The 25,202-nt window shown below is 38.7% G+C and overlaps 2 protein-coding genes across 5 annotated transcripts in view; one reads left to right on the top strand and one right to left on the bottom strand.

Annotated features, from left to right (window-relative positions):
- Positions 1–1,250: 1,250 nt before the first annotated feature.
- On the bottom strand, positions 1,251–21,414 carry prkacba (protein kinase, cAMP-dependent, catalytic, beta a). 2 transcript variants are annotated; one of them, XM_018734305.2, is made up of 10 exons: positions 15,931–16,111; positions 10,264–10,325; positions 9,875–10,003; positions 6,614–6,712; positions 6,274–6,356; positions 5,800–5,926; positions 4,748–4,843; positions 4,330–4,452; positions 3,687–3,851; positions 1,251–3,483 (listed from the first exon to the last, which is right to left on the bottom strand). In XM_018734305.2, exons 1-10 carry the CDS (start codon positions 16,109–16,111, stop codon positions 3,358–3,360), a joined length of 1,191 nt encoding a protein of 396 aa, XP_018589821.1. In that variant the 3' UTR covers positions 1,251–3,357. The 2 variants fall into 2 exon arrangements, with proteins under 2 accessions (XP_018589821.1, XP_018589822.1); XM_018734306.2 differs by lacking the exon at positions 15,931–16,111 and adding an exon at positions 21,062–21,414 and having other exon boundaries at positions 3,358–3,483.
- A 2,667-nt stretch (positions 21,415–24,081) lies between these two features.
- Positions 24,082–25,202, top strand: part of ttll7 (tubulin tyrosine ligase-like family, member 7) — a 54,173-nt gene continuing 53,052 nt past the window's right edge. The window contains exons 1-2 of one of the 3 annotated variants that reach the window (XM_018734322.2): positions 24,096–24,272; positions 24,356–24,450. The gene's annotated coding sequence lies outside the window, so the exon portion shown is untranslated. Of the gene's footprint in view, positions 24,451–25,202 lie in introns of all 3 variants that reach the window. The other 2 variants (XM_018734323.2, XM_018734320.2) reach the window with 2 other exon arrangements.

Here is a 25,202-nt window from a genome sequence, read left to right on the forward strand (position 1 = left end):
TTTAAACTTATGTTCGTACCAAATACCTGAGTGACCAGTGTGGCGTGTCACGCCTTGACACTTACATTCTTTTATTTAGGTGGTGCTTTCTCCAAAAGGACTGACAATAGTAAACTACTTAGTGAATTATCCAGTTATAGAGCTGGTTCATTTTTATTGGGGCAATTTATGTAAAGTACCTTAAGGTATTACAGCAGGATGTGGGATTCAGATGTGGCTCTAACTCCTGCTACCCCACCTCTCTGGCCTTCCCAGCAGCAACTCATGTCATTTTCATTTCTATTTTATCACAGTATAAAATAAAGTAAGCTCTACTCTCTCCGGTTTTTATTGTAATAAGGTCAAACTGATATATGCGTATGAAATTGCTTCAAGTACCAAGTAATATATGAACTGATGAATGCACTCGTTGCATGAGGAAAAGTGAGTTTTGCACTTTGATAATAACCATATAGAGTGAGAATGGGTAACTGATACATCGTTCAACATTCTTATCCCAATAATGGCATCATGTTCAAAACAAGCTTTTCTAAATATTTGCCTGTTTCCAGGGAATGGTAGTAAAGGAACTTCACCTGCAACCAGAATATTTAAGTTGACAGTCATAAAATGAATAAATCTATCTTGTGTCAGTGGTCAGAGAAGCTTTTTTTAGTTCATCTGTAGCAATTTATTTTGTAAAACTCTACAATATAAATTATTGAAATATACACATTTTGTAGTTGAGACAAAGATGTTTGCACTGTAAAAAATAATCCTTTCAAGTTTCTTTACTTCTATGGAAGAAAAATAACCACTAATGATCATTGGGTCACTGGGCTTTCACAGAATCATCTGTTGGTAAAACCAGCTACCTCCAACTATTAGTTGTCCAAAACAGCCTACACTTTCTTAGCTTTGTCATTTCTTTATGAAGGCCTTTTGTTTACTACTGCTCTCTCAAAAATAGGCAATACATTTTCCATCTCAAGTTACAGTGGACCAAGAGAATGAACAAATGTAGCATCAGTGACACATTTGTGACAATACAGCAAAGAGAATCATATGAGAAAAGAAAAAAGTACAATACCAAATGGCAGTTACATTTCAGAGCTGAGAAACAATGCAGTTCTTTTAATTCACTGAGAGGAAAAAGGTCTTAAGATAAAAATCTGCTTCTGAAGTAAAAGTGCTTTACAGAAAGAAAAAAGGAAGCCTGTCTTCTTCCTTGATAACTAGGGTGATTTTTTTTTTTTTTTTTGCATATTTTTAGTTATTTCACACTGAGCTGAAATGATGAAATTTATCCTTCTTCAGTTTTATAGCAAATATCCCTTTCAGATTTAAAAGATTTGGAAGAAAATAAATATAATAATATACCGCCCAAAAGAGATGTAGTTTGGTAACAGAGCACCTTCTTGCCATGTATTTTATTAAATATCCTGATATTTAATCAGTGTGACTATCGTCCTATATGCTGACTCAACAGGTAGCACTTTTGCCTCATTGCTCTAAGGTTATAGGTCTGACATTGCCCCAGTTTATCAATGCAAAGTTTGCATGTTTCCCATATTTGTACCTGCATACCACAGATGTGATGTTCTGGTAAACTGGTGACTTTATAGTGTTCTTAGTGTGTTGTTGCATTTTATAGTGATTTGCACCTATGACTCCTTGGACTGACAGCAAATCACAAAGCACCCTACTTATAGTGCATATCAAGAAATAAATGGATAATGACTAAGTATAAGAATATTATATTTAAAGCTTAGTTATCCAGCACCTTAATGGCCTGACCTGTGCTATATTTCTCTTGAGTAGCTGGATCGAGGCTTACAGTTCACAGTGGGGCTCATTACAGGAAGAACAATGTATTTCCCTATAAGGGAATGCTAAGGTACTTGTCAGTTTACTATTTTGTCATTTATGAAAACTTGTATGAGACAGAACAAAGTGTCACTATTTCAAATAAACACATACAAGGGCGTGATTGCTACTAGTATGAATGTATAAACCACCTCAGTTCCTCCAAAACGTCAAGAAGTGTGGACTATGGCAATGTTAAATGTTTAAAATTTAAATTTATTAGACAGCTTTTCTGTAATATGTCTATAAATACATGAGAAAACAATCATGTCTTGTGAAATGAACTGAACAAAGACTAAAATGTTGATGGTAATAAGCTGAAGCTTTTGTACTGTGCATCAGCATGTAAAATCAAGAATTATTTGGGGCATGATAAATCAAGCAGTTTTAATACACATATCAGTTTCTGCTATACTCTCTCGTAGGAGATAAATACAAGACTAAAATAAAAATGTTAAAATATGGCATTTATACAGTCTCCTGAAAACTGCCAAAAATATACGCAGAGAACTAATGATAGAGCAAATGTTAATGTACATGCCCAAACCAACATGGTTCCACCAGCCAATCTAAGCAGTAATCCATTTCCTACATAGAAAAGAGAAATATATCTCTAAATTTAACAATTCATTCTAGAGAAATTTGTTGCCTTTTATAGAGAACATGGTATTCCAGAATGATTACCCTCAATAGGTGAGCAACAGTTAAAATGGCTAACTTCATTGCAGGGGGATCAATAAATGTTTTTTTTGGATAAAACCTTTCCCAAAAAAATATAATAAATAAATTACAAAACCCCTGTTCCATAAACTACCAATAAGATACAGGAACAGGAAAATTTGTAAAACTCTGGTACAAATATTAAGATATGTACAGTACAGATTTGTTTCCAATTGTATTTGGCATTTCCTGCAGAATTTAGATATTATACCATAATCTGGATGCCAGTAAATAAGTTAAAAGGGGAGAGCAATTCAAAAACACAAGGTCTTAAGATATGAGTGCATCCAGCAGAACATGTTTGACTGGACTGCAACTATTAATATTAGAGAATGACTGGATTTTCCTTGTATTGAGAGAGGGTATAGGAAAAAAAGAGCTATTAAAGCTGGAAAGAAGTTGATGACACACCCATATTTGAATTCAGCTCATCTAGGAAAATAGATGGTGTAATTACCAACCTTTATGCACCACTTGGTTTAAAAAAATGGAGCGGGGAATGAAATTCAGGACAATGACAGTGATTTAAAAGATTTAAAAAAAAAAAAAAGAATGTAGTCAACTATCTTGTGCAACAGCATAAGGAGTGTCTGCTTAAAATGTGCATGTCAGTGAAAGTTAGTCCTAGCTGCACACAAAGGACCATGGCAAGGAGGGAGCTCTGCTAGCTGTGCACAATGAAAGAACAAGGTCAACTGTAGAATGAATGATGGTCTTGACATCCACCTTGTGTCTTGGCAGACTGAGAAAATCTTGACAAATAGGAGCCGTGTTGTGATCCCTGCTGGGACACTAAAACTCTGAGAACTCCTTTGCACACTTTTCTGTGATGGAGACACGGATTTCCTCCTCTTCATAGTCATCAAAATTGCTTGTGTCTCCAGGCCCTTTGCACTTTGGTACGAAAGGAGCCTCTACCTGTACACACAAATAATGCCAGAATTTCAACATCTGCATAATGAAGTAATGGGACACTTCTCATACTATTCCACTGAGCAAAAATTATGTGCACTGTTCTTTTAAGTATGGTAGTGGATTCAACTGAATGAATGGTAAATGGTAACGAAAACATGACAAACAAAATGGTCAAAAAAAGTTTTGAGACAAAACTAATAAATTACTTTTCGCTCGTAGATGGCAATCCAATCTGTTGTTGCAAACCATTTGTGGTTTTGAATGTCGTTTACTCCATTCTTCAGATTGCCAAACCGCTTTGTTAGGTCCACCTGGAGTAAATTCTTCAACAGGTCTTTCAGGTCAGAACTGAAGTGGGCAGGGAACCGTACCTACGGGTAAAAAAGTAATAGTAGAACACCACAACAAAATCCAATTCACTTGTTTTCTTAGAGAAGCGGGTGACTTTTGGAGGATTTCTTAAAACGGTCATAGTCAATTTCAAATTAACATTATATTTTCACCCACTGTTCTTATCCAGTGACCTGCACAATCACATGCTGAAACAGTTCAACATTATTTGTAGTAACCCCTAACTTTGTCAACACAAGTGCATCTTAGCATAATGAATAGACCACAGATGTTTCAGCAATAAAGCAGGAATACAGAGATTCAAACCCTGAGTTCCACTACTGTGTTGCAAAAGGATGGGATGACGCAAAGGTGCAGGCTAAAGCTGACTTGAGCCAGGGACCAACATGTATGCATACATAGCAAGGGAGGCATTTTGTCCGATAGTAAGGATCAGAGGCGACCTGATTTGTGCCGCTGCGCTGTAAACTGCATAGTAAACTATCAAACCTTTCATACCTTGCCAGACACAATTTTTTCATAGATCTGGATGGGCTGATCTGCAAAGAAGGGTGGGTAACCAGCTGCCATTTCATAGATTAAAACACCCAGTGCCCACCAGTCCACAGCTTTGTTGTAGCCCTAAACACACAAAGTTAAATCAAAGTGTTAACTTTACACTTAACTGTCCCCTATTTTAACTTAAAAAGGGTGGCTTACTTAGAAAACACTTAAAACTGAATTCAAAAATGTAGCACTTAACTTCCTCACTGTAACAATGAAATTAGTAAAAACTACATTGTTATTGTATGGATACTTTGAGATCTACAAACATTTTTCTATCTACCAACTATTCTTGGCACAGCATACATTATTTCCTCAGGAATGACAGCTTTCACATGAATGTTTCATTTGGACAAATAGTGAATTTTCACACCTTGCTGAGGATGATCTCTGGTGCTAGATACTCTGGGGTTCCACACAACGTCCAAGTCCTTCCTTTTACTCTTTTTGCGAACCCAAAGTCTGTAACCTGAGATAAAAACGTATGTTATGAAAACCTGAAGATGGGGTAAATCACTGCAAATACCTTTAACACTTTAAGTTGCTTTGGACAAAAGCATCATCTTAAATAAATAAATGTAAATGAAATGCACACACATTTATGTGGCAAACACTGTGTTCTAGTTCATACTAAAGGTTCTCTACAGGGTTGAGACATACAGACTATGTAGAAGCAAAGTCACTTATGTTTGTACAACAATCATGAGATGATGTATGTTTTATGACATAGCGTATTTTTCTGCTGGAAGCATCCATTTAAAGTGTTCACTGGAGCCATGAAGTGATGCACCTGCTTAGTAATGTTTAGCTATGATGTAGTGTTCAAATGAATCAAATAATTCTTAGCTGGTCCTGAAGGGCGCATTGTGTGCCAAGAAAATATACCCCACTGCCACCACAGGACTGTACATTTGACATAAGGCAGGATGGGTCCATGGATTCATTCTTTACACCAGTTCTGGTTTTTGTGCCAGTTTCTTCAGATCTCCACCATTAAGCAAACGTTTTCACTAATTGGGGTTTTACTGACTATATTTTTTGTTTGTTGCAGCATCTTCTAGAAAATATGGACACTATAGTAAAGGTGTCTATTTCTTAAATGATGTGTCTAGAACCAATAATGCTATATTCAAAGTCACTCAGATCATGTGTGTTGCCCATTCTAATGGGCATGTAAAAAGGACCTGAACCTCCCAACCCCATTGGCATGCTGTCATAGACAAGCTTTACCATTTATAGTGGTGCTGAGGAAACTCATTTGCGTAAATGGGCAGGTGTTCCTAATAGACTGTCCATGTGAGTGTGCATATATATATATTACTAAATTAAAGTAAATTTGTCTCAATCGCTGATGCAGATTATACAAGCATTGAGGTTTAGTGCCTGGTCACAAGGTTGACCAATAAGAAAGAAACTGTACATTACCTGAATGTAACCTTGTTGATCAATAAGTAGGTTTTCAGGTTTCAAATCTCTGTATATAAGGTCTAATGAATGGAGGTACTCAAAGGTTAGTACAATCTGAGCTGCATAAAATCTAGCGTGTTGTTCACTGTGAATTGAAAGATAAAAAAAAGAGAAAATAAACCCCATGCAAACAGCGACGCATCAGTTAGAAGGGAGAAAAAAAAGAAAAACCCACACACACAAGATCAAGGCCCAGAGATTTCTCCAAGAAATATAAAACTTACCCTCTGAATAAAACAAAGTAATTTTATTTATAATTTTTCATGTTAAAGTACACAAACAGTTTTGATCTAGGAAAGTAACAAGAGATTACCATAAAATGGCAAAATCAGATGACCTGGGCAAATGAACACGATCATAACATGATATCTGACACCAGTTTAATAGATTCAGGACACAAAAGTTTGAAGTTAAGGAAACATTTCATCTTACCTGAACTTCCCAATTCGTCGAAGATGTGAAAACATTTCTCCACCTGGGACATACTCCATTACCATGTACAAGTTTGAATTGTCCTGCAATTAATAAAAGACAAGCTGTGATGCCATTCATCTTTTTTTTATACCTTACTTAGTGAAAACACAACAGTTCTACAGAATAAATCTGAAGATTGCTAATCTTATTTAAATTTTTCTTCATCCTTTGCAATTCAGATAATTTATGTACACTGAAATTGACATTAGATTTGTTTGACATGTTAAGACAATGCTATATCCTCAAAATTTAAATCTGACAGTTTTACACATTGCTTTTGATGATCTGATGAATATACCTTGAATGCATATTCCAGACGGACAAGAAATGGAAAACACACAGCCTGCAATATTCTCTTCTCATTTAATGTGTGTTCTATCTGCTTCAATTTCACCACCTGAAGAACGTTTAAAAATAAAAAGCAAGGAATGTAACAAGGAAATACTTCAAACAAAAATTACCAGTTATATAGGTACACTGTAAACCACTGTCACTAAATTTTGAATTTGTAATAGATCTCTGTGATGCATTTTTGTTATTAGTAAACTTGCCAATTTCTTTTTTTTCTAAATTATCTCTGATTCCTGTTACAGTATGTACAAACTAAAATTTGTACATTTACAATGTGGAACACACAGTACCTTCTCAAGTCTGGTACAGATTAAAATAAACACTTGACTCGTGAAACATCTGGAATCTAATCTTGCAGTGAATGCTACTAAAATGTGATTTAGTTTTCATTTAAGTCATAATAACAAACACTGCCTCGTTACAGAAATATCACACAAAATGGAACTTTTACAGGTTTACGTGTAACATTTTGAATATTGACTATCTGCACAAGTATATTTAAATGGCTTCTTGTAGTTCCAGATCGGTCCTGCACATTGGTTTGGGAGAATTTTGTGCTATTTATCTTTATAAGATTGTTTGTACAGTCATACCCAGAAACACACCCATTCAGGTTATGAGAATTCCATGTTCATTTAATACCCCTACTTCACCTGACGAGGCATTTCTTTGGGTTTACTAGGACTGGATTTGGGTTTTACATGGTTCTGACCGCTAAGCAGCAGAGACCAGAGCCACCATGCAGTCTTCTCAATTATAGTTTGGCTTGTGCATTAAGTTTCTCGACACCAATTTATTTACTAGTTTCACCCATTATAATCTTGGTAAAAGTGGCCCCCATTTGGAGTAACAAACAATGTCAGCTTCATCCACGAGAATGAATTCATTTGCATTATTTTCATTGATTTCTCGTGACTTCACTGTTCTCTTCTTTTACATTAAAGATTGAATGAATACATAAACATTAACACAGTATCACACGTATGTAAGCTTTGACAGTTCTTTCCTTTTTTAAAAATGTACATATGCTTTGAAAGAGCTGAATTTGCACAGACAGAAGGCTGTAAAGTAATATAGAGTAAATAATAAAGGGAAACTGCTTTGTTAGGTTAACCAAGTATTTCTGTCCATTTTAATGGGATCTGATGATATGCAAATGGGTATCAATTCTGGTGCTCAGGAATGCAGAAAACTTTACAATTTAAACAAATGCAAATTACATTTTGAATGTATAAAAATTAACCTTATTTCACAAAGGAAATACCTTTAATATTCAGCTATATTTTTGAGATGGTTTGCTACCACATTTCAATTATGAAAAAATTTGCTTTAGTTATTACTTCAATGTTCAGGATCATTTTCACACTCACCTACATGAAATTCATTATGCATCCGATTAAAGACATATTCTGAACAATCTGCATCTCTCTCAGGACTCGCACACAGGTATCGCAGTTCACAACATGGACTTATTTCCTGAAAACCGCTGCCTCAAGCCCCATTCCCTGCCGCTGCCCTGAGTAAGATAATTATCCTGAATTGCTCCGGTAAATACTGTTCGTTTTCAGGCAGTCTTTTCGGACTTCTCATTATCATCATCAATGAACCTTCACTATCTTAAATTAACAGACTAACAGAATTTCGAGACCTGTACTTTGTGATCTTTACTCTGCTTTTTTGGTGATGTGTTCCTGCTTTAACCTGAATCCCCATGATGCCATAACTTTCTTCTCAAACAATTAGACAAAATGCATTAATGTTAACCAGGGAGAGCACAGGACAGCTTAAGGAAATTTTAATCCTTTAATTTGTACAGCATGGATGCTTCTATGAACTGCCTTCTTCATCCTGCTGTGTATATTATGTAAACATATTTACATTTAGATTTATTTACAAGACGCTTTTCTCCAAAGCAACTTCCAGTGAACTCTATGTAGTGTTATGAGCCCACACACCTTATTGACCAAGGTGATTTACACTGCTAGATACACTACTTACAAAGGGTCACTCATCCATCCATCAGTGGAACGTACTCTCCCTGTCACTCTCACACTATGTGTGAACCTGAACAGCATGTCTTTGGACTGTGGGAGGAAGCCCACGCAGACACAGGGAGAACATGCAAACTCCACACAGACTGAGCAGGGATCAAACCCACATCCTCTCGCACCACCCAGGTGCTGGGAGACAGCAGCACTACTCGCTATGCCACCGTGCTGCCCACCAGTATATTTCTATATATACACACACACAATGTGTGTGTATGTATATGAGAGAGAAAGCGTGCACTGAACCCAAGGGACCACCTGGTATGGGCGGATATCTATAAACCCTGTATGTACTCTGTTCTGATTCCAGATGGCAATATATGAGCTATAACAACATTTGCTGCAGCACTATGATTATAGGTGCCACATACAAACACCCACACATGACCAAAATAATAAAGGTAAAGGGCAGAATTACATGCTTGTCCACATACATGGTCTACCTCTTATGCCACCCGTACTATGCACTCCATTAGGAATAAAGATGTGAAAATTCCAGGTGGCCAGACATTTTAATGTAATGGAACATAACCTGGGTGCTTTCTAATGTAGTAATCTCAAACTGGTTACCAAGGAAAGCTGGTGAAAGAGTCATACACATCTGCTACAGAGTCAAAACTGGTATGTTTAAATTTTCTATATAAAAAAAAAAAAAAAAACAAAAGTATCACCAATTGCACTGAATGCAGTTGTTTTTATACTCAGCCTTTGTGTTCTTTTAACCATGTTTTTATCAAAAGTTCCTTTGGCTTTTTGGTTCTGTTACTGGTCCATAAACTATGATGTCACATGTTATGTCATTTTTTACATAGCATACACAGTACACTGAAAAAGGCAGAAGGCACCATGCCAAAACGTCTGTGCCACACAAGTTAAAGTATTCATTTCCCTAAGCTGCTGTGTTCTCTCCCTTCTCTATAATTTACTGTATATTTGATACTCCAGCAACTAAGCTTGTTACTTGTTGTTTAATATTCATTTGAGCATGCCTTTTGATTACTCTCAATGTTAAAATTCATAATACAGCATGCTGAAATATGTTTTTAACTGACACATCTTCCCAGATACTGCTCACAGCCAAAATAATGAAGCAGTAGATGTCTTGTAAGTTGAGGAGCCACTGGATATTCACATCAAAAAATCCTGACAGTTTGCCCCACCTTCTGCTTGTCCAGTATCTTCATTGCATAGAAATGCCCACTTCCTTTGTGTTTAACCAGCATAACTCTTCCAAAGGAGCCAGTACCAAGAGTTTTTAGCCTCTCAAAGTCATCTAGACAAGTTGTGCTCTGAAAGGCAAAAAAGGCAGTTTTAAAATGGTCAATAGAAAAGTAGTATTTCACAAGCATTTTTTTTTTTTTTTAGAATAAATGTCTTTTTGTTGTGCCAAATGTTTTAGTGATGTACAGTTCAGAAGTTGATTTATACTGAAAACCTAACCTACTCATATTTTTAAAAGAATAGCATGATGTTATACATATTATACATACATACACACACACACCTACAAATAAACATACATATAAGTGATGATATCTAACCCTTTTACCTGCTGTGGACACTCCCATTTCCTTAAAAAATCTTCTTTGGCTTTGGCTAAGAACTCTTTCACTGTATAGAAAATCAAGCAGAGGGAACAATGATACATAAATATTTTACCTAGAGGTCTGACAATAATCAAAGAGCAGACTTTAATGTGAATGGGGATTTGCTGGGGAAATGCTAACCCTAAGCAGTACTGTACTGCAAATACAAAGTAATAAATGATGTGACACTGCATAAAGATATGTTTCAGTTCTTGCAAAAGGTATCATGACCAAAAACACTTCTGTTACTGATATTAAATATTATATACAGGTGGTCCCCAATTTACAATGGAGTTATGTTCCGTGAAACCCATCATAAGTTAAAAATATTGTACGTCGAAAATGCATTTAATACACACCTCTGCGTGACAGACTGGGAGATGCAGATCACTGCTGCTGCGCAGCATCACAAGAGAGTATTGCAAGGCATATCACTTGTCTGGGGGGAGGGGGGAGCGGAACTGAAGTAAGGTTTCTACTGAATGTCTATTACCAGCTCACCATCGTAAATTGGGGACCACCTGTACAGATATGAATACATATTTTAAAATGGAAACAGAACATATCACAAGTGATGCCAGGAGCTTGGTAAGGTTAACAGGTGATCAATTTAAGCATACAGAAAGAAAAAAAAAAACTGGATCACAAGTTTGATTTTAAATGTTGGAAGTGTAGCTTTCTGTGCATCACATGCAAAAAGAATGTAGTAAGAGTAAAATATAACTAGCCCTGCAAAGAGCACTGCTGTGTTATATCTTAAAGTACAAAGCTCTATGAAGTGCAGTGTTACAAGCAAGATGAAACAACACAGCACAAAAACCTTGAGTGGTCCACAGCTGCAGATATTAAATAACACCAAAAAAAAAAAATCTGCCATTACTTAATTATATTTTAGAAAAGACTGAAAAATGCAGTAAAATGATACAGAATGACAAGTAAAGCTATGAACTATTCCAAACAATACATTTTCTGTTTCCAAGGAGATGACCAGGATAACGTATTCCTAGTTATGCCGGGTGTGCTCTGTGACTGTGAACATCTTCTGGAAGAATGAGCATACCAAAAGTCTCTATAGTTCACCAAAGGTTTGCAGGAACATTCACCAACATGGATGAAATTAAGAGAAAAGGTTTACATTTTCCAGCAAGAACACGAGATATGTGGATTTACATTTATTCATTTAGCCGATGCTTTCCTCCAAAGCAATTTACAGTGTTAGGCTACCTACAATTATTTACCCATTTATACAGCTGGTAAGTACCTTGCTCAAGGGTGCTATAGCTAAGATATGAACCTGCGACCTTTGGATCCACAGGCAGCAGCTCTAACCACTATGCTACCAGTTGTCCCAATAGATGCTACAATGGCAGAATGACAAGAAAGGAGTAACAGTTCCAGTTTATCCTGTTCATGACTTTCACTAAATTGAGGGGACTAGACTTTGAACTTGTCTTTCTATTATTCACTGTGCTGTATAGATGGGGTTTTCCCTCTGTGCCACACAGTCTACAGTTCATTTGTACAGCAGTATACAGTTTTCTATGTTATTTAGCTACCAAAAGGCTCAGATGGCCACATCTCGCCTAGTTTCAACAAATTGGCCACCAGTACTGGATAAAACTACATCTGAGTAATTTAATCTGAACACAAATGACTGCAAAGACAACAGAACAACATAAACAGCAATGGAAGGGACACACACGCAGACAGACATTAGGAAGGCACGGTGTGGTAGAAACAAAACGAAAAATAGAGGTGATCCGGAACTTAGACAGACACAAAGAGCTGTGAAAACTTGAGCAAAAACCTCAACTTAAAGAGAGCATCAGGGTAAAGAAGGCAACTTTTAGCTGTGGGATTTGAAGAGTTCTGCAGAAATGACAAGTTATGTTCTTATTGGGATGTAGTGATGCTAAATATAGGTTCAACTGAGAACTAAGTACCCACTTGAACATTTATATGGATTTTACTCTTGACTCTTTTACTCTTAGGATTCAAACCTTCAACTTTCTGTTCACATTCCTGAACAGCACATGCTGCTGGAAAATGTGTAAAATATATTTTTAAAACTTTCAAATTTTATGTCTGTGCTGTCTTTAGCAGGACAAAGATTCAAACCTGCCATTATGTATCCCCCCTTGAAATACCTGGTCACTGTATTTAGATATTTCAGATGGTTAAAAACTTTATACTCTAGCTAATCATAGGTAACTACACCCATGCGTTACACAAACTAACTTGTCGACTCAAGAGAGTATTTGATTAGAATGGATTATAAAATATTAAAAAATATACTTGAGAAATTCCACAGGAGAAAAACACAAGAAAACCACTAGTAAATTTTATCAACATTTCTTCTAAAATGAAAGTAGCTTATCAAGCAGAATTGACCATGTTGAAAAAAAGAAAAGAAAAGCACACACAATGTGTCACATCCTTTTTTTTACACCCCTAACATGAACTTTCCTTTTCACTGTGTTCAGAATTGCTACAAGATCAGAAATTAATGTCTCATTTTCTTATGCTTTTCCAGAGGCAGACATTGTTTACATTACTGCTGTAATACAAAAAAAAAAAAAAAAAAAAACAAAAGATGCCAACTTGACATTTATTCTGTGCTAAAAGATCAGAACAATAATTGAATTACTGTTAAACTGAAAATTAAAAGAAATTGTGTGCATGTGCTGACTTCGCATAGCAAACGCTCATATTCATAGAATTCGGACTTATAAGCTCAATCGGAAGGTGGCATTGATGGCATACTTTGGTTACTACATGGGTTCAATCCCCACCAAGTGTGGAGTTTGCATTTTCTCCCCATGTTCATGTGAGTTTCCTCCCACAGTCCAAAGACCTGTTTCAGGTGGACTGGTGATTCTAAACAAATGTTACATTGCTCTCGTAGTGCATTAATCATATTTTCACTCATTTGCCATCAAAAAAATATATTTCAAAAGCAGGGGATTTGACTTAATATATTTAAACTGTTATACATAAAAACACATATAGGAAACACACACACATTTTCAGAACCGCTTGTCCCATACGGGGTCGCGGGGAACCGGAGCCTACCCGGTAACACAGGGCGTAAGGCCGGAAGGGGAAGGGGACACACCCAGGACGGGACGCCGGTCCGCCACAAGGCACCCCAAGCGGGACTTGAACCCCAGACCCACCGGAGAGCAGGACTGTGGCCCAACCCACTGCGCCACCGCACCCCCCATATAGGAAACAAACACATCTATTACTGTGACAATGTTTAAAACAAACCAATATAACAATAAACCATGATGCTTTTTTTATTCAAAACATATCTTGCATCATCACAGCAATGTTGTCTGAAGGAATTACCATTTATGGGTTGAACTGGTGTATTTACAGAATAGTTTTAACCATGCGCTCACAGTTAGCTTTTTGTCCTTCAATTTTTGGTAACTTCCACAGTCAAAAGTTTTTGCTGGGGGCATGGGGGGGGGGGGGGGGGGAATACCAATCAACTGTTGCAGAATGCTGCTGCACGAGTTGTGTTTGATTTGCCAAAGCGTTCCCATGTGTTTCCTCTACTCATTTCACTGCACTGGCTTTCTATAGCTGCCCAAATCAAATTCAAGACCCTGGTAATTGTCTACAAATGCATCAATAGAACTGCTCCCGGCTATTTACAGGACTTGATCAACCGCTACACCCCAGCCAGACCCCTTCACTCATCTACTTCTGTTCGCTTGGTGGTCCCGTGCACGAAAAGTAAAGCATGGAGGTTCTTGGTTCTGGCCCCTTTGTGGTGGAAGGACCTTCCCCTCTCGCTCAGAACTGCAGAAACTGTCTACATTCAAGAAGGGTCTGAAAACTCACCTTTTCCGGACTCACTTCTCCCAAGATCTTTCCAGCTCATGTATGGTGTAAATGTTCATGCACCGTAACTTTATGATCATCCCCAGACAAGCCTTTACACAGCCACTACTCCTGTACTGTATGTGAATGTCTGTGTACCTTATTCAAAAAAAAAAAATTGTAGGAAGGCTATCAGGATTCATCTATCCAGTGTTTTATGCACCTACTTGAGTGATGAACATCAGTGCACCAAGTGGAAAGTAAGGAAACCAGGTTTACTAAGAATCACATGTCTGCAGCTATGTCTCTTTCTCTTAATGTAATACACAAATTTATTTTTGCTGCGATGTACGTCACTTTGGAGAAAAGCATCTGCTAAATGAATAAATTTAAATGTAAACTATAATCATGCCATCACCATGGCTGTTCCAAGTCATAGGGCCCTGTCATGCAAACAGAATTCTGGATGTGCGCATTGACAGCAACAGCAGCTCCCTGCAGCCTCAAATTCTACTTGTGTCATAGCAGCCTCCATGAATATGAATGAAAATGATACCCCATTTATGATCAGACCACTACACTGGACCAACTCATTTTAATTTCATTGCATAAAAACATGGTTTTGCAGACATAATCTGCTTCGGATTATTTAAGGTCAGGATCCAAGGGTAAGTAATTAAAACAAGGTTTCTAGTCCAATGAATAACATCTAGGGTCAAGTGCAGAGACTGATTATAAGGTAAATCCCTTGAGCGAGTCATTCGTTCTAACAAATTTTGAAAATAGGCAACTTAGCATCATTCCATGTCGTATCATTTAATATGACTTGGACTATTTAAAAAAAATTGCAGCAACTCTCCTATGTGTCAAAAGGAGAATTCTGAAATTTACAAAGATAATATTTGTCTACAACATCTGTGCAACATTTCTCTACCTGAGCCTTCTATTTTGAATCTACTGGGTCACAGGTCAGTTTGTCTATGCAATTTACAATTTACATTTTTAATATACAACTGCAGAAATTACTGCCGTGAGAATTCACATTTTGAAGAAGAAAAAATAACCCATCCAGCCATCCATTTTCATTAACCCCTTTCCCTGATCGGGGTTGTGGGAGTCTGAAGCCTACTGCGGAATCACTGGGCACCCAGGCTGAGGGAGGAAGCACCCTGGACAGAATGTCAGTCCATCGCAGGGTAGCGACACGTGCATACGCTTACTCCCCCATTCACGAACTATGGGCAATGTAGCACCATCGATCCACCTAAACTACGTGTCACTGGACTGTTGGATGAAAGTGTAAGCACCCCAGAAAACCCACAAAGACCTGGGGAAAACATGCAGACTCCACAAAGACTGAGCAAGACTTGAACCTACACCCTAAAAGCTCAGGTGCTGTGAAGTGGCTATCCTACATGCTAAACTGCAACAACATCCTACATATTTTTGTTTTCATAATATTTTCATTCAAATAAAATCGAAAAAGAGAAAAACTGGAAATGATTAAAAAAAGATAAGAGGCAGCATAAAGGGCAGCGCCAAGTTTTGTGCACACACATATATACATAATTACAATAGGCAATGACAAGAAAGAAAAAAAAGCAATTTCTGCTTTGCTTTCACTATACAACATTTTCCCTAATCAACTATGTACACAAGAGCATTATGAAACTGAGAAAGAGCGTACACCCTCTAGCTCTTCATTAACATTCCTAGTCAACTTACAGCAGTTAAAACATTTACAACCGGGCAAGCTGCAACTTGGCCCCTTCAGATCAGCTTTGCGTGGGCACACTTACTCCATCTATCCCAGCTGATGGGAAACTCGGTGACATGGGACCCTTCAGGCTCCTGCGCCTTATGCTCGTGGCTCCCTTTACGAAGTTTCTGAAAGACGCGGTTTGCCAGCTCGTCCAGCTTCTGTAAGGCAGAATTGGTGCCTGTGGACTGGCCACAGTGCTGCTCCTTTGCCTGGGCCATCTCAGCTACGTCCACAGCACAATGCTTCCGAGAGCCTCTGAAGCTCAAATGTTAGAGATGTTTTTTTTTTTTTACTTGTTGGACCTGCAGCGCTACAGTAACTTCCTGTTTGCAACGAACTGAGCTGTTGGCTGGTTTACCACAAGCATAGCTGTGTTACTTCCTGCCAAATGATAACGTGCCTCATTTCTCCTAGAATAAATGCACAAAATGTGGAGAAAAATAAAACCTACTTTAACACAAATTGACAGTGCCAAGGCAACTTTATTCTACTTTCATAAATTTTATAACGTGGCATTTACTTTTACTGTGTATGTCTATTGCATTTTGTACAAGTTCTGGTAACATTTAAGTTTAAAAATTATTTTAGGATAATGAGGTCTATACATTCAAGATATATTTTTCTTTGCATGGCAAAATTACTAAATATTGTTGATTACTCATGTTTCAAGATACATCATCCTCATTTTACTGAGAGCCAACTTTCCTTTAATATTACATATTAATATTACAGCCGCTACTCTGGCATTGTACTTGCTCATTTGTGTATCTTATATTTAAAAAAAAAAAATTGGTAGGAGGTTATCAGGATTTGTCTATCCTGTGTCTTAGGCACCTACTCGAACGATGAACCTCGGTGCAGCAAGTGGTAGGTAAACTAGGTTTGCTTGAGACTTTCACGTCTGCAGCTATGTCTCCTTCTCTTAATGTAATGCATAAATTGTACTTTTGCCGAGATGTACGTCGTTTTGGAAAAACACGTCTGCTAAATTAATAAATGTAAATGTGCATTGCCAAAAAGAAAAGTAAAAGCAAATCTGGTATTTCTAAAGGTCATGCATGTAAAACATGCAAATTAGCATTAACACATTGTAACATTTAGACACACGGTAAGGATCAGAAGGAGAGAGAGAGGACAGAAAAGTAAAGGGCAGGTTTTACATAGTTTTGCAAAAAATACATCTGTTCAGATGCAAGTAGACATAAAGAGTATATGAACTTCCTGTGTAAAGATGTGTTAAAGGTAATAGTGCTCTCTGCTGGTAATGCTTCACAATACATTCTGTAATATTGTATTTGATTGCATTGTCCTTACTGTGTATATGTGTTAGTGCCCTACAGTAGACTTGCGCCCCACCCAGGGTGTACCCTGTCTTACTCCAAATTCTCCCAGCATAGGCTCTGTATCACTGAGACCCTGAATTGGACAAGCAGTTACTTGAAAATGGTTGTTTACATGAACTACAGACACATTTTTACATTTTGTGTACGTGTGCATATATATTTATAATATTGTGTGAATGAAAGTTGAGTTTAAATGAGGACACATTTAAAACAGATTTTTGTTCCATAGAAAAGCAAGAACAAAAGTTCCAATTCTCCTAAAGTTTCTCTACTCAACCAGATAAAAACTTAAGCCTAAACAATTATTAAAAATAGCAACATTTACATGAACCTAAGCTTAAGCAACACTTCAGGTGAAATACACTGTTAACCTAAATCTGACAAATGTGAATTAGAGGTTACATTTTATCTTTTAACTACAAGTCAAACAAGACATGTGCATGACTACTCTAAACTGAACATATGATGTTGGCTAAGATCAGTTTTTCCATCTTTTGGTTAACCTATACTAGCTCTGTCATTTTCTGAACACAGTGATCCACAAATCTTCAGCTATCATGAGAGACAAATTAACAGTAAAAAAAAGAAAAAATCCATATATGTTATTTCTGATGAGCAAACGTTTGCAAATGACTTTATAGAAATGCTGTACAAACATATACGGATACTTTAGTTCAACAGAAATTTTTACAAAAAGTTAAGTGAAGCAAATCTAATGTACTGTGAGGCAGCAATTCCTGTCAGAACATACTAGCTGTCAAAAGTTTGAGTACATTTGTTGGAAACAAGTGTTTTTTTTCCTTCTTCACCCTAGGTTTCAGCAGATGTTCAGCTGCCATGTCTTCCCAGCTCTTCTTCAGCAGTTCCTGAGATGTAGGACATTTGTGAGTCGCTTTGTTCTGACCCTTATGTTCATCCTAAACAAGTATTGGCCAGGTGTAATCAAAAATATGACTGGTATTGCATTTGGAACAGGCTATACGCTATGATTCATTATCCAATGTAAAACATGCCATGCTGAGGTGTAACAGACCGAGAAGAAGGTACATGTTAATAAGCTGTGATCTCAAAAAACCAGATTTTCATTTTTAACTGAACCCAAACTAAAGGAAAATGTTGTTTTATAAACACATAATGCTGTAATTAGCAACTGCTATCAAAAGGACAAATTTAACAAGAATGCTGCATTTACCTTTCAGCAGCAGTTCAAAGTACACTGTATATTACAATTTAGTTGATTCACTGAAGATATGCAAGTCGAAACCATCTTAAAACAAACATTGAGCAACACAGGCCCAACAATTATTCCACAGAAACTCTTAGAGCATTTAAACAGCTGAATTGCATATACAAACATCCTAAATGCCAATATACAATAACTTATTACTAAATTAAAATATTGTAGAATAAAGCTGTAAAAAAAATAAATAAAAATGAGGTGATAAGGGTGAACTGTTTATGGACTACTCATTCCCTTTCGTCCTCCTTCATCACTTCAATTTTTGTCTATGGTTTGCATTGTACATGCGTCCTAGTAGTGTCTTGCTTCAGTACATCCCAGCTTTCTGCATTCCCTGTTGACTCTTCTTTGCTAGACAACTATTTTATCTCAAGTATTTGTAAAAGTTTAACAATCTACAGCACCCACAAAAGGAAACAAAACACTGAATATCCTGCACACTTTGCAGATGTTCAGTTATGTCTACACTAACAGCATTTTCTACTTATGTCCTGTGATTGACTGGTATGACTTCCAGGTAGAACCTTGTCTCGTGTCCTACACTTCTTGGGTAAGCTCTGGACTGTGATCCTGCACAGGAAAAGTGGTTACTGACAATGAATGGATGAATTAACGATTATTTCTAATGGAATAATAACACTGTACATTATTTCACAGCAAGCAGCATGTTAAGTTCTGTAGTTCTCACAAAGCGAGAAATCAGAGCGTACATTCAACCTCCCACTAATGTCATACTGGAGGATCAGTTAGACATATTTCAACATAACCATTTATTTAACTAACTGGTGCAGTTGTCTACTGTAGATTACAAGTTCCACTGAAACTATTGTCACCTGTCAATTTTACTGTACACTGAATTTAATATAGTAACGACTCACGTTACTGGGGGAGTGTCACATTGGAGTAGGAAAAGGGGTTTATTGTAAATAGTAGGATTTACATTTAGTATATATATATGTCTGTGTACAAATGGGTGAGTGGGTAAAATGTGAATTAAGTGTTCAACCACTGTGGGGACTCAAGGGAAATATAAGGGATGATTGTCTGTGGCCACCGGAGGAAGAAGGAAAGCCTGAGAGGTGCTAAGCAGGCTGGGCAGACTGGTTTCAGGTGCAGGTCCTTGAAGAAAAGCCGGGTCCTCAGACCGAGAGGACAATTTCCTTGTGTCCGTGCCGATGTTCCAATAAGCGTTCGTAATGAACACTGCCCACGTGTCCTTCTTCGCCCCATCGATCCGAACCCAGAGCGCAGCGCACAACAGTAACCCTTTCTGATAAGTCAACAATCCTTACTACCAAACATACATTAAGACATTCAAAGATCTACGAAAATAATTAATCCTGCAAAAATTCTGAAACAAGGAGGAAGATCTTCCAGCCAAAAAGACAAAACAAAGAAGTACCAGTCTTGACCTTCCTATAGCAGTAAAGAGTGAATTGCAGGCAAAAATAAAAAAGGCTTTCCTTCCAAAAAGAGCTACTGAAATGTGCCACCCGTACTTATTATTTGAAAGACTAGCTCATGGGATCTAGTAGTCTAGGTGGCGAGACTAAGTACTTCTTCTTCTTGTGTCTGCATAATTGCACGAAATAGAGCTTTGTTTAATTTGAGAGCTTACAGTTCGCTTGGACACACACACTGTCATTCGTTGCGACATATTCCCGTAATCTGATGCATGTGCTAAAATACACCCGCAGTCGAATCGTATTTCAAGGGTAAGTGCTCGAAAGGTGTACAAAGTTAACTAAGTTAGAGAGCGAGAGCGGTAGCGCGAGGCTGTGTCGCACACCGTTGCTATGGTTACAGCAAGCGCGCAGCGCTGTGACGCTCGGAAAGGCCCATTATTTGCCCGATGAATTCGAGGAAAGAGGGGGGGAAAAAAAAAAAAAAAAACACCCTTTTATCGTGCAGCTAGACCACATCCGATGCTCCTGGCAACTTGGGGTGCAAACTTGTCCAACACGCTGCCAGAGCTGCACCACAGCGAACGAACAGTCCATTTGATTTCCCACCGGACTTCTCACAGCGAACTATATAACCGCGAGCCGGCTCATCATCATCACCAGTCACAAAGAAGGACAGCAATGAATTGTTAGCCTTCCACAAGTTTCCTGCAACCATCCGGCTACAACATAAGCCAGGCACGTGAGTGTGAACCGAACTGACGGCGGAGCGTCAACGTTTCACTCAGGTCACGACTCATCGTCATGCAGGTGGTGGCCGGGTCACTCCAGCACAGGCGACACAATCATCATGTGTTCATGATAGCTCCTCCAGCTTCACCTTGGCTTGCCTTCTCTTTCGTGGATCTGTAACTAGACACTGTGTCAGCTACAATACGAATACCATTAGCGCCATCTCCACCATGGCCCAGGCAGTGTGTGTTGGAGGAGAGGTGAGAGAGTGGTGGAGTATGAACTATGAAGTCCAAGTATATACTCCTGAAAACATGATTCTGCAAACCCCCAGCTCAGCTGGCAGCGCTACCGCGCACACAGCTCCTGTTCTCGGCTTGCTAACTCCACGTCTGTGCTGCAGAACTTATAAGTTATATACCTGCCCGGCTCCCGCACTCACTCACTCACCGCTCTCCAGCTCGCTGCCTTTCTTTGCGGTTGCTGCGTTTCCCATCGTAAGGAAGACACACACGTGACACGGCAGTCAATCAATGGCTCGGAGAGCGGGGTTGCAGTAGCCTCGGTAACGCTTCTCTTCTCCGTCTCTTCTCTATAAGTACATCATTAGCCTATGATTAGCTAGCTCGCTAAAATATGACATGTGTTGAAGAGAAGGAGTAGTGCGGACTGGCCGCCCCTTGATCTCTAAAGCGAGACTCGTGTCGCTCCCTCGCTGACATAGACACACACATTCACATTTCTTCCCTCGGCTTGCAGATCCACTGACTCCTACCCACTACATCTGCTTTGTTAAAAGGAAAAGGTCCGGTACACTTACCGGAAGTGGCGTCACACCGGCAAACGGAAGTTGTTGTTATAGCGACATCATGTGGCGAAAATCTGATAAAGTGTGCCAGTTTGGAAGGAGGTTCACACATAAGCAATGTCTGAAAGCTTTACTTCATTAAATAGCTGAAAATACATGCTTATGCAGTAGAATGAAAACCTAAGTTACATTTATGGCTGAATGTAGTCCATAGATTTGCAGTAAATAAACTAAAGAATTTTTCTTTACCAGCCTAGGGTAAGATGACATGAATGGATTGCCTGGAAAAAAGATCTTCTCAATATTATTCTCTGAGGATGAGTTAAAAGTATTTAGATGAAATCACCCAATGGGGTACAACAGTACAAGGATTTCTTGTTATTATTATTGTTGTTGCTATTGTTGCTGCTGCTATATGCATATATTTTTAAAATATATTTCTACTGCAGGGGTGCGGTGGCGCAGTGGGTTGGACCACGGTTCTGCTCTCTGGTGGGTCTGGGGTTTGAGTCCCGCTTGGGGTGCCTTGTGACAGACTGGTGTCCCGTCCTGGGTGTGTCCCCTCCCCCTCCGGCCTTATGCCCTGTGTTACCGGGTAGGCTCTGGTTCCCCGCGACTCCGTATGGGACAAGCGGTTCTGAAAATGTGTGTATTTCTACTGTAACAACAGCATATGGTTAATATTTATCTATTTGAAATAGAGAGATACAGCTGACATAATCAAGTATAATTTTCTTCATCCAAAGCTAGTGAAATGGTCAGGGCTGCAGGCTGTTTTTCTATAATACATACTATACCATCAGTACTTATGAAAGATTTGCTTATAGTGTTTTTTTACTTAAGTTTTATGACAAAAATAAGTTTTTACAAAAAACAGGACTAGAAAGAAAACACTGAACCAGATCCAAATGTTACAGCAAACAAAAATGCCAGAAGGAATCTGCTCATAGGTTTACTCATGTAGCAGGAGCGCTACCTGTAGGTCCTGCATCTGGCAGAAGACACGTGTCCCCCTGCTGGCCATTCGGAGGATTTACATGTTCGTGAGGCAGATCCATAGTGGAACATAATTGTAAATCAGAACACCTGCTGTGAATCTGCTGATGCGCACATTGAGAATAAAAGGACATTTAACAGCGCGCTGGATTTATACTCTAAGCAAGAACACTACGTGAATACTTATGGTTTGTGTAGTTTGTAGTGGTTATAGTAAGTATACTAATTATTATCAGAAAAAAAATAAGAAAAACTGCTGTAAATTAAATTTAAAAGACTGCAGTTAAAAAAATAAAAATTCTTTCTTAAAACTTACTATTTGTTTCTAAACAGGTGAGAAGTCTCAATTTGCATTGCTCCAGTACCTGTTGACAAAAAGAGTGCAGTTGAAAATGTAATGGACATGAATAAGTGAAGTACAGACACAAAGAACAGTACTGTATATTCATTGTTCCATTTTACAGAGAATTGAGATACGTTAAACACAATGCTTTGGTTAGTATTATTAAACAAGAACAAAACTTCACTTTGATAATACAAAGTGGCAAGCTGTAACCCTGTTACAGAACACTGCACTTATGAAGTTCTGGGATCTTGCTAGTTGCTCTTTTCCACAGTTTTAGTACTGAATACCTTAATAACAAATGTAATGAATTTGCAGCAATCCAGCTGTGGGAACACACACTTCTATGGCATGGGCACCTCACATGTTTTTGACAGTAGTTCAAGAGGAAATGAATTGTGAGGACTGGTCATATCAGGCCTGCTTCTGGAAGAACAGGGAACTGGGTTCACTACTCCTTGGATAGTTGTCAGATGGTTGCAGCAGATCAAGATGCTGACAATTAAGTGTAACAAACCCACATCTGCTTATCATTAAAAAAAAAAAAAACATCCATCCACCCATCTTCAGCAACTGCTTGTCCTGGTCAGGGTTGCAGTGGTCCAGAGCCCATCCCAGAATCACTGGGTGCAAGGCTGTGGCAGGACTTTACCCTGAACATGATGCCAGTCAACCTAAGGGTAATAACAGCAGATTTGTAAAAACATTAGTAACTTTTAACAAAGACAAATTTTATCAGACAAAATATTCCAAAAATGTCCCAAATGTCTCCTTGGTTTAGACTCTCTCTTTATATATAATATTAAATACACAGACACACAAAGCCCACCCATGATGTAGGATGCTTGACACGGTGAATGAATGACTGATGTGATGTACAAACAAGATTCCGGTGTATGCTTAACAACTGGTATCAATGTAAATAATACACAACAACTGGCTGTTAACTGTGAACAAGTACTTTCATAAGAGCAGTTACTGCCGCCAACAGTCCTTTATTCATAAATATCCAATAAGTGTCCATAGACCAAAAGCAAAAGTTCGATTCACAACCCTAAACCTGTTTAAATCCATTTGCCTTAAACTGGTGAAGTGAGGGAACATTATTAATTTGCATAAAAAGTCGCGAACAGTGGTTTTATTAACATGTTTTTTTGCGCGTTTGAGGCTGTGGCATAGCCATGATTTAAAGGCGTTTATTTTTGCACTACGGCAGAGTCCTCCTTCCTTGGCTCAATGTTTTCACCCCGCTGTTTGCGCTGGAAACCGCAACTATGGCAACAGAGTGGGTGTGCTTATTTGGCGCGACATAAAATACTGAATGCTGACATTGCGCGGGACGCGCGCGTTTAGTGCACGCCAGCACGAACATGTGTAAGTGTTATAATGAGGAATAAGAGTGAGTGAAGACCCGCGGTTTAAGCTTAAATTTGCCATGTAGACCGCGTCCCCCTCTGAGCAGAATGGTTCAAACCGAGGACGCTTTAACCCTCGATTTTGGGATGCTACTGATAGTGAGTACACTCCATTAGATATAATGCCGCGAAGTCACGTTTATGAAAGATGTTTAATAAGTTAATTCACTAATCCTTTTAAGTCGACGTGTTAATGCGACGCGCGGGGGGTCGCCGCCGCTGACATGCAGTGAGTCAAGTCATCTTCCAGCAGAAGCCTTGGCACCCGATAAAAGAGGTACACCGCTCTCTCTCTTCCATTTGATTTGTATCTCCCCCCGTTCTTGTCATTCATTGATATTTTGCATTATTTTCCACATTTGGAAACGTGCTGCTCACGGTGTAATGAAGCGCGCGCAACTCCTGCCGGCGCGGCCCTCGGCGTGCGGACGGTGGCGGCTGCGTGCGCGCGCGCGCTCGCGGCTCTGTGGCCTCCGCCAAAGGCGAGCGAAAGGCCGCCGCGCTCACTCGTCTCGTGTTCATGCGGCTCGCGCGGTTCGTGTCGTGTAACGTAGCGTAGTGTCGTGTCATGTCGCAGAGCCGAACGGCGCCGGTCCGCACCGTTCTACCGCTGCACGGCAGGGTGGCTAGCGGCGCCGCAGAGGCTGTAGTCTCTGTAACATTTCATTATAGCGCGAACTGTGTGTCATCAAACGTCTAGAATCTTGTACTTCTAAGAATTAGATGAGTAAAAATTACTATCCTCTCTGGTTGCCTACTTGACACCGTTTCAGTGTCGCAAATCACCGTGCTGCTAAATGACAAGCTGACTACGTGGGTCATTGATCTGGCTACAGTAGTTTTTTGAAGAAATAAGCTGTTGGTTATTTGTAAGTGTTATAGCTATAATTAGGCACACCAGAAGTCATGATGTTATTCAATTTGTGCTTTGGTTGTGGTTCCTCCGTGTAAATCTTATTTGTCATGGTTAATCAGTTTCACACAGGCAACATAACACATTCCAGCTATGCACTGTTATGTGTTCTACTT

The sequence above is a fragment of the Scleropages formosus genome, chromosome 9 (genome assembly GCF_900964775.1).
Source record: "Scleropages formosus chromosome 9, fSclFor1.1, whole genome shotgun sequence".
Taxonomy (NCBI): Eukaryota; Metazoa; Chordata; class Actinopteri; order Osteoglossiformes; family Osteoglossidae; genus Scleropages; species Scleropages formosus.